Genomic DNA, 15,484 nt, shown 5'->3' with positions numbered 1-15,484 from the left:
ACTGTGCACACACATCCCCTGAGCACCTTCAAACACAGATACTGATTCTGAAGTTCTGTGGTTGGGGAGGGGCGGGGGGAGGGTGCCCGGGCGGCTCAGTCAGTTGAGTGTCCAAATCTTGGTTTTGACTCAAGTCATGATTTCACGGTTTGTGGGTTCGAGCCCCGCCTCGGGCTCTGTGCTGGTGATGCAGAGCCTGCTTGGGATTCTCTCTCTCTCCCTGTCTCCCTCTCAAAATAAGTAAATAAACTTACCAAAAAAAAAAAAAAAAATGGGGGGGGGGGCGCCTGGGTGGCTCAGTCGGTTGAGCATCTCACTTTGGCTCAGGTGATGATCTCACGGTCCATGAGTTCAAGCCCCACGTCAGGCTCTGTGCTGACAGCTCGGAGCCTGGAGCCTGCTTCAGATTCTGTGCTCCCTCTCTCTCTGCCCCTCCCCTGCTCGCACTGTCTCTCAAAACAAAACAAAACAAAACAAAACAAAACAAAACTCTGTGGTTGGGCCTGAGATCTGCATTCCTAACAACACCATCAGCACTGCTGGCCTGCAGATCACACTGTGGGATACACAGTGGCAGAGTTGCAGGGCTGGCCTTGATCTTCGGACGATCCGTGGAGTGTGCTGAACTACCCACGCCTGGACCGTTCTCTGGGGAAAAAGGAAGTTCTGTTTTGTTGTGTCATTGCATTCTTAGCCTCTATCCTAGCACAGCTGGAGGACAGAATCCCAGATCGGAACAGCTCAGTACATAAACCTTCACTTATTTTCACTTTCCTTGTTTTATTTTTTTTTTTTTAAGTTTTTTTTTTACACTTGTCCATTTAAGTAATCTCTACACCCAACATGGGGCTCAAACTCTCTACCCAGAGATCAAGAGTCGTGCACTCTTCCAAATGAGCCAGGCAGGCGCCCCTGATCTTGTTTTTCAATACAACTGTGCCCTGGGCGCCTTCCAGAACCAAAGACCCTCTGTTTCCATCTTCAACAAAGAAACCTCCAGTAACGGGATGGGGCTGAGTAGCTGCAGAGATGTATGCAGTAAGGAAACGACGGGGCACGAGGTGGGGGTGGGGGTCCTAACTACCTCAAATAACCCGCTTCACTTTAGTATCACCTCTACCCCAGTTGTGCATGATGATACCATTAATTTAAGAGTGAATCAAGTTACAGGGCGCCTGGATGGCTCAGTCGGTAAAGCGTCTGACTTCTGCTCAGGTCATGACCTCGCGGTTCATGAGTTCCAGCCCCGTGTCAGGCCCTGTGCTGACAGCTCAGAGCCCACTTTGGATCCTCTGTCTCCCCCCCCCCCCCGCCCCTCCCCTGCTCATGCTGCTCATGCTCGCTCTCTCTCTCTCTCCCTCTCAAAAAAATAAACATTGGGGTGCCTGGATGGCTCGGTCGGTTAAGCGTCCGACTTCTGCTCAAGTCATGATCTCAAGGTTCCTGTGCGTGGGGTTCTGCGCTGACATCTCAGAGCCTGGAGCCTGCTTCAGATTCTGTGTCTCCCTCTCTCTCTCTCTCTCTCTCTCTCTCTCTCTGCCCCTCCCCAACTCGCACTCTGTCTCTGTCTCAAAAACAAACAAACATTAAAAAATTTACTAAAAAGAGTGAATCAAGTTGCTTTAGGGTTTTCTTTACTGCCGGCTTAATTACCACTTCACTACTAAATCGGTTACCACTGATCCTCTGTTTTCCAGCTTCTATCTAAAGTTTTGCAATTAGTTCCCCTCTCTCTTTGACCCCTTAATACGATCCTCCTTGTTATTTCCTTAGGATTTTAAAAAGGAGTGGAGTTGAATGCCGGATCCCCGAGTTGATCTGAAAGTCTCCATTTGCTAACCCCGTGTGAACTAGCTTCATTCTCAACCTTCCATAGGCCGTCGAGGTGGATCTTTCCAAAAAAGGTAAACCTGGTCATAATCCACTTCTCGGAGATCCTTTAAGCGCTCTCAAGTGCTTTCAGAACAAAGTCCAAATTACTCAGCCTGCAAGCCGCCTTCTCCTGATCCGGCTCGCACTTCAGTCTGGCCGCTGCCACACTCCACTCACTGGGGCCGGGCCGAACGCCTTGCTGTACTCGGGCTGGGCCGGGCAGGCCCCTTCTCAGCACCATGCACCTGCCGCGCTGATCCCCTTTTCCATCCAACCTCCCGGTCACCGGGTTAATTAACCCCTAAGACCCGATTCTGGCAAGGCTGCGTCCCCAAATCCTCGCTCTGTGCTCCCGAAGGTGCACCCTGAGCGTGCCTCTCGGCAAACATCGACCTCACTGTCACGTGGGGCTCCATCCCCTTCACCTCCGGACCCCCAGACCCCACCGCGTAATAGGGAAGCGGAAAGGGGGAAAGGCTGAGATTGCCAAGCCTGTGCTTCGGTGGGGCTGCAGCCCAGGAGGAAGCGCTAGGACGAACAACGCAACACTCACCAAGTCAGGCTCTGCCCCGGCCTCGCCGGACGCCGACGGAGCCCACGGCCGTCCAGTCCGGAGGGACACCCCAGAGCTGCCGCCATCGCCACCCGGCACCAGCAGACGCGCGATAAATTCTCATAGAAGAAATCAAATAGATACCCCAGGGCAGTGTCGCGAAAGCGGACAGGTCTGAATGACCTCAGTCCAAGGAACGAAATGTTTCACCACCGCCTCTTACCACAGGTGGTCGCGAGGTGGCGGCGGCGGCGCAGACCGGGGCGTGCGCACGGCGCCCTGGGAGTTGTAGTTCACCGGGTGACTACCCCCGCCCCAGCAAGGCGAGGCTGCGCTGAGCATCCTGGGAATTGTAGTCTCAGCTAGAGAGCGACCTGCGCAGGCGCAAGCTGACAGCCACTTCCGGGCTCGAGCGTCGAGTTTCGCCGAAGAAGAAAACCCCGCGGAGGAGTCCCGGAGTGACCATGGCGACCTACAGCCTGGCGAACGAGAGGCTGCGGGCCCTGGAAGACATCGAGCGGGAAATCGGCGCCATCCTCCAGAATGCAGGTTCGGGACGCGACGGCGGTACTTGCGCCGCCCGCCGCCAGGCAGTGGGGACGGGAGGGAGCCCGAGTGCTCGCGCTGCGGGGCGGGTCCCGGGGCGGGTCCCGGGGCGGGGCAGCACCCGGCCAGCCCCGCCCTCTCTCCGCCCCGCAGGTACCGTGATCCTGGAATTGTCCAAGGAGAAAAGCAACGAGCGGCTCTTGGACCGGCAGGCGGCGGCCTTCACGGCGTCGGTGCAACACGTGGAAGCGGAGCTGTCGGCTCAGATCCGCTACCTCACCCAGGTGTGTGTGCTGGGAGGTCCTGCGCGCCCGCCTGGCCCTCCGCCTAAGCGTTAGCCTTCGGGGATCGTTGACCTTTGGAGCCAGACGGGACTTGGCCGTCCACACTGGCACCACCCACGACCCAGCCGGATGACCCTTGGCAGAACCTCCCCTCTCCAGGGCTGGCTTCTCCTTCTAAAAAGAAAGTCCTGAAGGCAGGCCCGCCTGCCTCACTGCTCTGCATCACATGAGCTACTGGGACAGGGAATTCCCAAGGACTTGTAAACAATGCCAAACCCACAGGACTTTGCACTTAGAAACTTGACCTGACCTCGTGGGTTTGAAGTGGTTACGTGGAGAAAAGGGACAGGGTCGAGAGGGTTCTGAAGTCATTACAACAGCAACAACCATTTGCTAAGATTTTGCAGCATGCCAGACGCTGCATTATCTATTCCTACAACAGCTCTAGGAAGTAGTTGTTGTTACCCACATTTTACAGATGAGGTTAAAAGAAGTTAAGTGATTTACCCGAGGTCACCCAGCCACCGCCCATGTGCCATAATGGATTCACACTCAAGGAAGAAAATGATACAGGAGACCGGATGCTTGGGTGGGGAGATGGGGAAGGGAAGGGGTGCTTCACCGATCAATGTGAATGTCCCCTAGGTGGCCACGGGGCAGCCCCATGAGGGTTCCAGCTACTCTTCGAGGAAGGACTGTCAGATGGCCCTGAAGCGAGTGGACTACGCTCGCCTCAAGCTCAGTGATGTGGCCCGAACCTGTGAGCAGATGCTGGAAAACTAGGCCAAGCAGGTGGAGTGAGAGCTCGGAGGAGGACCCGGGACAGGGCCTTTCTGCACCCGGGACAGAACCCAGACACCTGTGCAATGGGTAGTGTGGGCCGCCACATACACGCCCTGCTGGCCAGAGGATATGGGGACAAAGGGACTGAAAGTGGGGGGTGGAGAAACTTGGCAGACCAAGCCTGCCACAACTCTGCCCTGGTTCCTGCTCCTGCCCTCCATGAAAGTGCTGGCGAGCTCAGACAGACGGAGATTCAGACACCAAACCCACTTCCTCCAACACCGTGTGACCCTGTCGCAGGCCTCTGCAGACGGGACCAATGAAGACACGTTCTTCATTGAAAGAAGCAAAAACAAGAACTAGGGGTTTTAATAATAAAAACAGTATCAAGAAAAGCAAGGAGCCCAGACTCTCACTGGAACATACGTGGGTGATACAGGGATTGGGGGAAATGAAACAAAACTGCGTGGGCCCCCCCCCCCCCCCGCCGGGGAGCAGGGGTGGGAAAGCCCAGGCCCGCACTGTGGGAGAGGAAGCAGGAGGGAGGAACAGCTGGTGTGTGAAGAGAGACGGTGGCAAGTGGGGAGACCCTCAGCGGAGAAGTTGAAGCCAAGAACTGCGGTGAGGGAGCAAGGGGTTGAAGGCCATGTTTGCAGAAGGAAGAGTCAGTAATTATAAAAATAATCTTTAGTAATTAAAAACATACATGAAGACTTTATCCAAGAGATCACATTAGAAGATGGATTTTACAGGATTGTGTAGAAAAAAATAGGAAGGGTCCACAAGAGGGCAGTGCTTGGTTACTTGCACGTGAACCAGAAAACAGCTAGAGTGCCTACCAGGCGCCAGAGATCATTCTAATGTATCAATTCAATGCACAGGGGGCTGAATAAATCACAATGGCTGCCCTCGGAGATTTCCATTCTTAGCTCAAGCGTTGGAGTCTGATGCCAAAGGTGTGTAATGAAGCTGTAGATCTGGAAAAGATAAGGAGATTTCGAGATGAGCTCTGAGATCAAGAGAAGTTTAGGGGAATAGCTTGACCTGGGGAGTTCGAGCCCAAAACATTAGCCATACGACCTAGTGACACAACAGGTGCTCAGTAAAGATCTGTGAATTAAACGAATGGCTCCCACGTTCTGCTATCTTCCTGATCTTGCTCCAAACCCGGCCTGTTTTTTGTCTTAATTTTTTTTTTAATGTTTTTATTTATTTTTGAAGGAGAAAGAGACAGCACGAGTGAGAGAGGAGCAGAGAGAGAGGGAGACACAGAATCCAAAGCAAGCTGTCTGCACAGAGCCCGACGCGGGCTCGAACTCACAGACTGCGAGATCATGACCTGAGCCGAAGTCGGATGCCTGACCGGCTGAGCCACCCAGGCGCCCCAACCCTGCCTCATCTCCCTCTCTAGTCTATAGTCTCTAGCTGACTCTTCTCTCATTGCCTATGATCCACAGTGTAGACAGCCTTCAGAACTGACTGCCTGGGGCAGGTTTCCAGCCAACTAGGAGCTACCAGGGGCAGGATCCCTGCCCAGGAGGCTCTGGGTCCCCAGGAGAGGGGCCTAGAGGCCCAGCTTACCTGGAGGGTGCTGCCGGCACTGCTCCCTCCTCCTCTGGCACAGGATGTACAAGAGGACAACGGTGAGAGCGAGGGTGATGGCCAGGAGGGATACCACAGGGATCGTAGCTGATGTCCCAGATGTAGGTCCCACATTGTCTTCCAACTGCTTCTGCTTCTCCCCAGCCTCAGGCCCAGCCCCGAACCCGTGGCCCACAGTGGGTGTAGCGGTTTCGTTGATGTGGGCGAGCTTTTCATCCGAGGACGGCGCTCCTCCTGGAAGCGTGGGTGCCTGGGTGGACCACACGGCAGGTGGCAGGTGCGTCTGGGCAGGGGAGCCCAGGTCTAAAGGGGCCGTTTCTGTGGGCTCAGGAACCTGGCTGCTGGGGGGAGGTGAGTGCTGCCGGGAGGCCGCGGTCCCAGCGTCCACATGTCCACATTCTGGAGAGGCAAGAAGTAAGGGATCAGGGCTCTGAGATGAGGGACAAGGTGACGACGCAGAGGGAAGCGTGGTTGATCAAGGAGAACATCAAGGTAACAGCAGAAGGCCAGAAGAGGAAGGCAGAGGCAGAAGGGAAAGTGGGGGGCAAGGAAGTAAGCCGACCTCAACAGGGAACCACTGGAACAGGCATGCGCTGTGCACTGGGAGGTAGAGCGACCCCAGGGGTGGGGGTGGGGGGACCCTGGCTCTGCTACAAAGCAGTTGTGTGACCTGTCCCTTGCCTCTCAGCCTCTCTGGGACTCCTTTCTTTCAGTCGTAAAGCAGGGATAACGTTAGTACCGACAGCCGCAGTAGCTAGGAGGCTTAAACGCAATAATGTAGGTCTCTGGAGCCTAACGTACATGCTGAAATGATGTGACGTCGTGCCTGCAGCAGACTTGGAAATGCATCGGAAAGTAAGGTGGGCCGATGGTGGACAGAAGGACGGACAGACGGATGGACACACACTAAGGCAAATATGGCTTCCGTGTTGGAAACCTGATATTGTAAAATATAAGCTATATTTATGCGTACAAACTACACAAAATGCATAAAATATAAATTTACAAAAGCCACACACCGTAGAACCCAGGCCATGGGTATCTGGATGCTCGCCATACAGTTCTTTCAACTTTTGTGTATATCTTTAAATTTCCTTAATAAAGTCACAGTGAATGATATTGGGGGAACTGGGACGGAAGGGGCTCTGGCCGGCACCAGAAACCATAGAAAAGTGAGGTGTCACAGGAGAGGAGCCAGGTAAAGAAGACTGTAAGGGGGAGGACGCAGCCCTGGAAACAGATCTCAGGGAGGAGGGGGGAAAGCTCGTACCTCTGAGATCAAAGCAGTTCATCAGTTCTTGAACCCATTGGTCTCTGCTGCCCCCACACACACTCCGGGCAGGTAGCTGGAACCTGCCGAGGAAAGGCGGGGTCTCCCAAGCTGCACCCCTTCTCCCAACCCTTTCCTCATTCCAAAGATGTGAGGTCATCGCCAAGAGCAAGTGAGGCCTTTTTCCCAGAACAGGAAATTCCCACGTATATAAGACAGGGAAAAACAAAGCTGTGGACAATGTGGAACAAACACAACCCAGAGAGGGGGCTCCCAGGGGTTCCAGTTTGGCCAGAGGGGGTCCTCGCGCCCCCCGGAGGCGCTGCGCTCCCCAGCGGTCAGTGAGGTTACCGGATGTAGGAGTTACAGCGATGATAGACTTTCAGGTGCTTTCGGAGATGTGCCAGTAACTGACGCTTTGGAGGGGAGCCGGAAGAAATTGCTGTCCCGCAGTAACAGCTGCCAGTGACGCTGCCCTCGTTGCCATCGCCTGAGCGGGACAGGACAGAGGTAGTCGGCACAGGTTCCGGCCGGCGGGGCTCCCCCGGCTGCACCGAAGCTCCAACCCACTGCTCCGTTGCAGCCTCTTCGCTAGATCCCGGGATCTGACCACCGGGCACAACCCAGCCATCACACCGCCAAACGCGTCCCTGATCGTCCCCCAGCCCAGGTGTCCCCCAGCCTGTCCCCAACCTCAGGCAGCTGGCCCCCTCACTGCCCCGACGGCCTGGGGACCCGGGCTCGGCACTTACTTACCCACCACAACCCTGCGGTCCTCGGCGCCCCCCTCCCCTCCCGTCCCGTTCCCGGACTCGGGGGTCTGGGCGCCACCCCGCTCCGGACGAACCTGGCCGAGGCAGCAGCTCCAGCAGGAGGAGGAGAGCGAGGGACCGGAGTCCCCAGGGCCGCCTCATGTCGGGGACCCGGCGGCACCGGAGCGCGGCGTCCAGAGAGTTCCTCCCGGTCCCGTGGGCGCGAGTCCGGGTCGGGGGGCTGCGCGAGCTGGCGGCGCCCTCCTGCCGCGCACGCACCGTCCGAACCGACAGCGCGGTCGGTACTGCGGGGACCGCGCGGACCGCGCCTCCCGCCGCGGGGAAAACCCCGGAGGCGGGGCCCCGCGCCCCCGCGCCCCCGCGCCCCCGCGCCCCCGCGCCCCCGCGCCCCCGCGCCCCCGCGCCCCCGCGCCCCCGCGCCCGCCGGGAACGCGCGCCGAAAGCAAAGGAAAAGCCGGCTGCGCGGGGGGCGGGAGGCCCGACGGGCTGACTCCGGCTGCCGTCCGCCCGCCCAGGTCAGGCCTCGAACGCCAGGACTCCGACCCGCTTTCGCTTCCCGGCGCGCCCGGGTCACATGCCGGTGATGCCGGCCGGGGAAGTCCGGGCGGGGGCCGCACACCGGCCGGGCCCCCTCGGCGCGCGCTCCCGACGCGCGGGGCGTGGCCACCGAGGGCGGGCTCGGGCGGCCCTGACGTCACACCCGCGCCTCCCACCCCACCCCCCAGCCAGCCCCGAGGTATTTACCTTCGAAAAGTGGTGGCGGCTGCAGGTACCGGAGGAGCGGAGCGGCCGGGAGGGGCTGGGTCCCCTGGGGCTCCCCGCCGAACCGATCCAAGCCGGAGGGATGCCCCGGCTCAGACGGATCCCAGAGTCTTGCCTCCTGCCCAAACCCTTCCCCTCGGGTTAGCCCTCCAAACCTACTCACCGCTCGAACCCCGGTCCTGAGGGTTTGAACCCCCAATACCCCAATACCGCCTCTCTCGTGACTACTCATCTTAAAGCCTCCTCGCCCCCTTCCAAGTCTATTCCCCATTCCCACCCTGAGCCCCGAAAACTAGCCTCTGCTCCTAACATCCCTCCAATCCAGAGGTTCCCCTCGTAGGTGACCCTCAGACCCACCTCCTCCCCGTCTTGTGACCCGGCCCCAAACTCCCCTCACCGTACATCCGTTCCTCTGCTCAGTCTGGGCCCAGGCCCCTGTGGCCCTGAAGACATGGAGTTTGTATCTGGATACCGGGATGAATTCCTTGATTTCGCTGCCCTCCTGTTTGGCTGGTTCCGAAAGTTCGCGACCGAGCGCAGGGCTGTGGGGGCCAGCCTTGAGGGCCGCTGGCGCCAGCTGGAGACGCAGATCAGAAGGCTGCCCCAGGACCCCGCCCTTTGGGTGCTGCATGTTCTGCCCAACCGTAATGTGGGCATCAGCCTGGGGCAAGGAGCAGAGCCAGGCCCTGGATCGGGCCTGGGGGCTGCCCAGTTCCTGGGAGATGAGCCCCCACTCCACCTGCGAGACCTAAGCCCCTATGTCAGTTTTGTCAGCCTGGAGGAAGGGGAGGAAGCAGAGGAGGAGGAGGAGGAGGAAGAGAATGGAGAGGAGGAGGGTGCAGGCTTGGAGAAGGTAGATCCAGACAAAAATGGGGCCCCTGCCCCTACCAGCAGGGACTCCCCCCAGGAAGCAAACCCTCCAGGGAGGCCAGAGGAGCCTGAGCAAGAGGCAGGAGGTGGAGGAGGTGGCCAGGATTGCTGCCGAGAAGACAAGGCAGAGGACGAAGCAGTCCCTGAGAGGAGGAAGGGGCGGAGAAGTGGTAAGACCCCAGGGTGGGGGCCTGGCCCTGCCCTGACTCCTCTCTGCACGCCCCCCCCCCCCACTTTGGAAGACCTCCTATACCTCTCAGAGCTTGGCCAGGAGTCACTGACGGTGGCCTGCAGGCTGATGTCGCCCGAAAAGGTGTTTTCATTGACCCACAATGTTTTTTCATTTTTGGTTTGTTTGTTGTTGTTTTTTAAATTTGAGTCAACATTTATACATCGAAATTAAAAGCCAAACAAACTCAAGAAACACTTAAAGTTGCAACAGCAGGCCTGCATTTCTGCCTGTGCGGCAGTTGGCCCCGGCAGATGAGTCACGTCCTCTCTCCCTGGTCCCTCCTGTTCATTTTGTTGACTTGCCCAGCCCCCCTAGGCCTGATGTTCACACCCCTGACTTTCCCCTTCTTCCCCAGAGGCTGCCCCCCTGCACCTTTCCTGCCTCTTACTGGTAACAGACGAACACGGCACCATCTTGGGCATTGACCTACTAATGGATGGAGCCCAGGGCAGTGCAGGCAAGGGCTCAGGGCCAGAGAACCTGGCCCCTCGGGCCTATGCTCTCCTCTGCCACAGCATGGCCTGCCCCATGGGCTCCGGAGACCCTCGAAAGCCCCGACAGCTGACTGTGGGAGATGCCCAGCTGCATCGGTACAGAAATCCAGTATCTGAGACCGAGGGGTGGGGGGAGCTAGGGGTCTGGACTCCTGAGCAACCCCGAGGCTGACTCCGTCTCCACCCCCACTCAGAGAGCTGGAGAGTCTGGTCCCGAGGCTGGGAGTGAAGTTAGCCAAGACGCCGATGCGGACATGGGGTCCCCGGCCAGGCTTCACGTTTGCCTCCCTTCGGGCTCGAACCTGCCACGTCTGTCACAGACATAGCTTTGAAGTGAAGCTGACACCTTGGTGAGCAGCCAGAAAGATGGGGTGACAGGGAGGAAGACCCCAACAGTCAGGCAAACAAGACAAAGCTGGCCGCTGGGGGGCCCGGGAGACAGAATGGGGGACAGGGAAGTAAAAGGAGGGAAAGAGCAGAATATACAGGAAAACAGACCAGGTGATATACGGGCAGCTGCAGGACGGACAGACAGCAGGCCGAGGGCCTCCAGAGATTAACGCCGGGTGTCCCCACCCCCCGTACCCCCAGCCCCCAGTGTAGTGCGGTCTTGTACTGCGGAGAGTCTTGTCTCCGGGCCGACTGGCGGCGATGTCCGGATGACGTGAGCCACCGGCTTTGGTGCCCGAGGCTCGCGGCCTTCATGGAACGTGCCGGAGAACTGGCAACTCTGCCTTTTACCTACGCCACAGGTACCACGAGGAGATCAAGATGGGGTGGGAGGAACTGGGGCCGGGTGCCCGGCTACGGGGTCCTGGGGCTGACGGGTTAGTAGTGCTGGGGGCTGGATCCCAGAAACAAGGGCTGGGGACTAGACCCCTGGAGCTGAACACGGGGTCTGGGGCTGAGGAGTGTGTGCCCGGGTCCCTGAGAGAGCTCAGGGGATCCGGGCAGCCCAGCTCCACCCCTAACTGGTGACTTTACTTTTTAGACCCTCTGTTTCCCCATCTGCAATATAAGTATATTAACAAATGCTCAAGCCCGGAAAATCGTTCTAAGGATTCTGTGGTGTTCACACCTGCTATGCTGTAGACACTCAGAACCAGATTCAGACCCAGGGTCCTTGGGAGAAACGGAGCAGAGCTGTAGTCTGGGGTCCTGGCCACCAGGCCCTCAACCCCTCCCCTCCTCCTTCTGCAGAGGTGACCAGTGAAACCTTCAACAAGGAGGCCTTCCTGGCCTCACGGGGCCTCACTCGTGGCTACTGGACCCAGCTCAGCATGCTGATTCCAGGCCCTGGCACGCCCAGGCACCCCCGGGGCAGCACGCCATCCCTCAGCCTTCTTCTCAGTGGTTTGTGGGGTTCTCTTCAGGCACGGGCCCCTCAGCCTAGAGGGAAGGACGGGAGAGAAACAAGTTGTCCGGATCCCAGATAACGCCTCTGCATAAGCACCAGACTCCACCATCATCCCCAGGGCTATCGTAGACCTATCCCCAGTCCTCAGGGAAGTCACCCCTGCCCGCCCCTTCCAGGAGCCTCGCCCACAGGCCACTGTCCACGGCTCTTGCTTGCAGCTCCAGGGAATACAACTCCTTTGGAAGGAAGAGGGGGAAGGGCTCGACGGGGGTCTCTCTGACACCAGGATCATCTTCCTTCCTTCCTCTCAGGAGATCCCTACCAGCTTCTCCAGGGGGATGGGCCTGCCCTGATGCCTCCTGTGCCCCCAGATCCGCCCAGGAGCCTCTTTGGTGAGCTGGGGGGGCCTTAAGGGAGCCACAGATAGAGACAGAGACTGGAGGACGCAGTCTGGGTGGCGGAGAAAAAGGGGGCTGTTAGACTGGAGGGGCTGGGGTCCAGGCCTGGACCAGGTCCCTCAGTAACCCACTCTCCCCAGGCTCATGGCAGGATTACTACACGTGGAGGGGCCTCGGCTTGGACTCGCCCATGGCCGTGCTTCTCACCTACCCGCTGACTGTGTACTATGTCATCACCCACCTGGTGCCCCAGTCCTGTAAGGAGAGCCGAGCAGGGGGACAGAAGTGCAGGGGGCAGGGGGGCAGGGGGCTGGAGGGGGACGAGGGGAAGGGAGACCATCTTCTTAAGTGGCCAGCTTCTCCCCCAGTCCCTGAGCTCAACATCCAGAACAAGCAGTCACTGAAAATCCACGTGGTGGAGGCCGGGAAGGAGTTTGACCTGGTCATGGTGTTTTGGGTAAGTCCCTCCGGGACAGAAGGTTGGGTACGTGGAGGTGCGCGCAAGGTGAGCCCCTGATCTGTCTTCTCTGTCCTTCAGGAGCTCTTGGTCTTGCTCCCCCACGTGGCCCTAGAGCTGCAGTTTGTGGGCGACGGCCTGCCCCCCGAGAGTGACCAGCAGCATTTTACCCTGCAGAGGGTGAGGGCTGGTGGGCGGGTGGGGGTGGGGCCTGCTCTCCCCTGTCTTGCCTAAGGCAGCTTCCCAGTGCCCTAACGTCTAGCCCTTTCTCCACTCCGCTCCTGGCTCCCCAGGATGGCCCAAAAGTGTCTGTCCGTCCTGGTTCCGGGGTATCGGGGCGGCTCAGCTCCGGGACCAAGGAGAAGGGGGGCCGCAGGGACCTGCAGATCAAGGTGTCTGCACGGCCCTACCACCTGCTCCAGGGGCCCAAACCTGACGTGGTTATCGGTAAGAGCCTGGGGTAGGCGTGTGGGGAGGCGGGAGAAGGCCACGGGCGACAGCATCTGCCCGCTCTCCCTCTATCTGCAGGGTTTAACTCCGGCTTCGGTCTCAAGGACACCTGGCTGAGCTCGCTGCCCCGGCTCCAGGTGGGGGATGGGGCAAAAGGGACCTGCTCTCTCCTCCTGCCCCGACCCCTCCTCCTTTTCCGAAAGCCTCTTCTTCCCACCATCCGCTCCGGACACGGGGCGCGCCCAGGGTCCTCCTGGCCCTGTCTGTCCGTCTGTCTGTCTGTGTGTCTGCCTGACTCGTGACCTGACTCTGCCGCTGGCGCCGGGGGAGGGATTGGGGTGCGGCGCCGCTGGGAGAGTCTGAGGCCCGCGCCCCGCCCCCACCCCTAGTCCCTCCGAGTGCCGGCCTTCTTCACCGAGAGCAGCGAGTACGGCTGTGTGATGGACGACCAGACCATGGCGGTGGCCACGGGAGGGGGCACCAGCCCCCCGAGGCCCAATCCCTTCCGCTCCCCTTTTCGCCTGCGAGCGGCCGACAACTGCATGCCCTGGTAACTGCCCGCGACCCCCGCGGGGTCCGCCGCCCTCCTCCCGGGACCCCCTGCTCGGCCCCCGGCCCCCGGCCCCCGGCCCCGCCCCCGCGGGCTTCCGCCGCTTGCACCTGCCGCCCCGCCCCGGGGGCGTGTCCCGTTATGGCCGCCCCGCCCCCCGCCCGGGCCGCCCCGCCCCTCCCTGACGGCGCCACGCCCCCTCAGGTACTGCAACGCCTTCATCTTCCACCTGGTCTACAAGCCCCCGCAGGGGGGCGGGGCCCGCCCGGCGCCGGGTCCCGCGCCCCAGGCCCCGCCCCCCGCCGCGCCCCCCGCCCCCGCCCGCAGACGCCGAGGGGAGAAGAAACCTGGGCGGGGGGCCCGCCGGCGCAGGTGAGGGCCCAGGTGTGGCCGCCCGGCCCACCCCGCCCAACACGCCCCCGAAAGCAGATCGGAGCCGCGCACGGCCGGGGGGAGGCGTTTGGCGGATCGCGCGGAGGTAAATAAAAGGGCTCGTTTGACACCACTGAGTCACGCGCCTTCCGGTTATACGCCCTGGACGGGGTCCTTAAACGCGGAGGAGAGGAAAGGATTTCGGGATGACTCATTTTCCTCCAGCTTCTTTCCGCCCCGCCATGGCTGTCGCCTCCCTTCCCCGTGGCTGCGACCCTCCTTGGCAATCCCAAACTCCTGGTGTGTGGGGGGAGGGGGGGCGTAAGTCATTTCCAGGCCCCTGTAACCCTCGGGGACCTGCCCCAACGCAAGACCCGAGAAGGGGAAAGTGGCTTCTCACTAGCAGGCAGGGCAAAAGCATACAGGCTCCGAGGGGCGCACAGACCCCGTGGTTTAGAGGCAGCGAAGGGCCCCAGGCCACCCAACCCTGGGCCCTCCTCGTCCGGTCTCCACCTTCTCTCGTTCAGCATATCCACTGAAGGGCCAACTTCTGAGTCAGCCTGCCAAAGGCATTCAGGTTCACCTGTTCGTTCACCAGGCAGAGAATTCCCTCTACGGCATTAGTCCCCTGCTTCAATCCCCTTTCCTCCATTCTTAAAATCCCCGTGAGTGTGGGCTGGGCTTAGTGCCTCCGTGGCTAAGTACAGAAAGGGAAAAGTAACAGAAGCTTGGCACACACCACTTGCCCCCAGTGAGTAAGTCATGTTGACGTCATGTGCTCCCCGACTTGTTGCAATGAGGCCCCATCACCTTAGTGTTCTTCCTAAGAATCCCTGAGCTCTGTCTCATCCTGAGAAAACATCGGACGAATCCTGTGGGACAGTCTACAGAACGCATGACCACTCCTGCCAAAGTGTGAAAGTCACCAGAGACGAGGAAAGACCAAGAAACTGACAGACTGGAAGAGACAGAGGAGACATGATGTCTAAAGATGACGTATCCTGGGTCAGATCCTGGGGCAAAGAAAGGACTTTGGTGGAAAAAACTGGGGAACCCAAATAAAATCTATATTTAGCTAACGGTATGGCGTCTGTGCTAATGTCTCAGTTTCCATAAACACACTGTGGTGGTTTAAGACATAACGTTAAAGGAAAATGGGTGAAGGGGTACAGGAACATTCTGTCTTTGTAGCTCACCTATAAATCTAAAAATTATTTCATTTTTTATAATGTTTTATTTATGTATTTTGAGAGAGAGAGAGAGACACAAGGGAGGGGCAGCAGGGAGAGAGAGAGGGAGACAGAACTCCAAGTAGGCTCCAGGGAGCTGGTTCACTGGCTGCATAAGGAAATGCAAATTAATAAGAAAAAGAAAGTGAAATACACAATCCCCTGGTTTGCATCTATAATAGCTAAAATGAAATTTTAAAAAGAGTTCTGAAAAAAAATTTTAACACTTATTTATTTCTTTTCAAGAGACAGAGAGTGAGCAGGGGAGGGTCAGAGAGAGAGGGGGAGACACAGAATCCGAGACAGGCTCCAGGCTCTGAGCTGTCAGAACAGAGCTCAACACGGGGCTTGAACTCACTAACCCTGAGATCATGACCTGAAACCGAAGTCCGACCCTTAACCGACTGAGCCACCCAGGCGCCCCCTATCTTTGGTTTTAAATGCTGCAGGGTAGGAGAGCATGTTTGGGGCGATGTGGGACCCACAGCTCCCTATGGAACAACCACAGGTGTCCTTACACAATCCAGACAGGCAGGAAGTCATTCCCCGGGGAATAATCTGGAAGCCAGCCATCAGCTGCCAAGAGTCACTGCATTAGCATACAATCAGGTACCGTTCAAAAGGCCGTAT

The 15,484-nt window shown here is 58.7% G+C and overlaps 3 protein-coding genes across 3 annotated transcripts; 2 read left to right on the top strand and 1 right to left on the bottom strand.

Moving 5' to 3' along the window:
• Positions 1–2,826: 2,826 nt before the first annotated feature.
• MED11 (mediator complex subunit 11) lies at positions 2,827–4,344 on the top strand. Its single transcript, XM_042966787.1, has 3 exons — positions 2,827–2,974; positions 3,125–3,255; positions 3,901–4,344. Exons 1-3 carry the CDS (start codon positions 2,890–2,892, stop codon positions 4,036–4,038), a joined length of 354 nt encoding a protein of 117 aa, XP_042822721.1. The 5' UTR covers positions 2,827–2,889; the 3' UTR covers positions 4,039–4,344.
• Positions 4,345–4,710: 366 nt separating this feature from the next.
• On the bottom strand, positions 4,711–7,993 carry CXCL16 (C-X-C motif chemokine ligand 16). The gene is made up of 5 exons (XM_042966786.1): positions 7,758–7,993; positions 7,262–7,400; positions 6,911–6,993; positions 5,620–6,039; positions 4,711–5,015 (listed from the first exon to the last, which is right to left on the bottom strand). Exons 1-5 carry the CDS (start codon positions 7,822–7,824, stop codon positions 4,969–4,971), a joined length of 756 nt encoding a protein of 251 aa, XP_042822720.1. The 5' UTR covers positions 7,825–7,993; the 3' UTR covers positions 4,711–4,968.
• A 468-nt stretch (positions 7,994–8,461) lies between these two features.
• ZMYND15 (zinc finger MYND-type containing 15) lies at positions 8,462–14,673 on the top strand. The gene is made up of 13 exons (XM_042967338.1): positions 8,462–9,485; positions 9,903–10,137; positions 10,236–10,391; positions 10,633–10,793; positions 11,242–11,394; positions 11,710–11,790; positions 11,937–12,053; positions 12,165–12,253; positions 12,335–12,433; positions 12,547–12,700; positions 12,782–12,840; positions 13,093–13,253; positions 13,458–14,673. Exons 1-13 carry the CDS (start codon positions 8,897–8,899, stop codon positions 13,627–13,629), a joined length of 2,226 nt encoding a protein of 741 aa, XP_042823272.1. The 5' UTR covers positions 8,462–8,896; the 3' UTR covers positions 13,630–14,673.
• The last annotated feature ends 811 nt before the right edge of the window (positions 14,674–15,484 follow it).

The sequence above is a fragment of the Panthera tigris genome, chromosome E1 (genome assembly GCF_018350195.1).
Source record: "Panthera tigris isolate Pti1 chromosome E1, P.tigris_Pti1_mat1.1, whole genome shotgun sequence".
NCBI classification, from domain to species: domain Eukaryota; kingdom Metazoa; phylum Chordata; class Mammalia; order Carnivora; family Felidae; genus Panthera; species Panthera tigris.
Note: the sequence above shows the minus strand (reverse complement) of the source record. Positions and strands in the feature narration are given on the sequence as shown.

What these genes read in the sequence shown, in the direction of transcription:
- MED11 (XM_042966787.1), top strand. Translation starts at nt 2,890, where the DNA reads ATGGCGACCTACAGCCTGGCGAACGAGAGGCTGCGGGCCCTGGAAGAC. An exon ending in CGCCATCCTCCAGAATGCAG is followed by an intron (nt 2,975 to 3,124) that starts GTTCGGGACGCG and finishes TCCGCCCCGCAG; the next exon opens with GTACCGTGATCCTGGAATTG. An exon ending in AGATCCGCTACCTCACCCAG is followed by an intron (nt 3,256 to 3,900) that starts GTGTGTGTGCTG and finishes AATGTCCCCTAG; the next exon opens with GTGGCCACGGGGCAGCCCCA.
- CXCL16 (XM_042966786.1), bottom strand. Translation starts at nt 7,824, where the DNA reads ATGAGGCGGCCCTGGGGACTCCGGTCCCTCGCTCTCCTCCTCCTGCTG. An exon ending in CGCTGTAACTCCTACATCCG is followed by an intron (nt 6,994 to 7,261) that starts GTAACCTCACTG and finishes TTTCCTCGGCAG; the next exon opens with GTTCCAGCTACCTGCCCGGA. An exon ending in GTGCCGGCAGCACCCTCCAG is followed by an intron (nt 5,016 to 5,619) that starts GTAAGCTGGGCC and finishes TATCTTTTCCAG; the next exon opens with ATCTACAGCTTCATTACACA.
- ZMYND15 (XM_042967338.1), top strand. Translation starts at nt 8,897, where the DNA reads ATGGAGTTTGTATCTGGATACCGGGATGAATTCCTTGATTTCGCTGCC. An exon ending in GCCTTTTACCTACGCCACAG is followed by an intron (nt 10,794 to 11,241) that starts GTACCACGAGGA and finishes CTCCTTCTGCAG; the next exon opens with AGGTGACCAGTGAAACCTTC. An exon ending in GCCGACAACTGCATGCCCTG is followed by an intron (nt 13,254 to 13,457) that starts GTAACTGCCCGC and finishes ACGCCCCCTCAG; the next exon opens with GTACTGCAACGCCTTCATCT.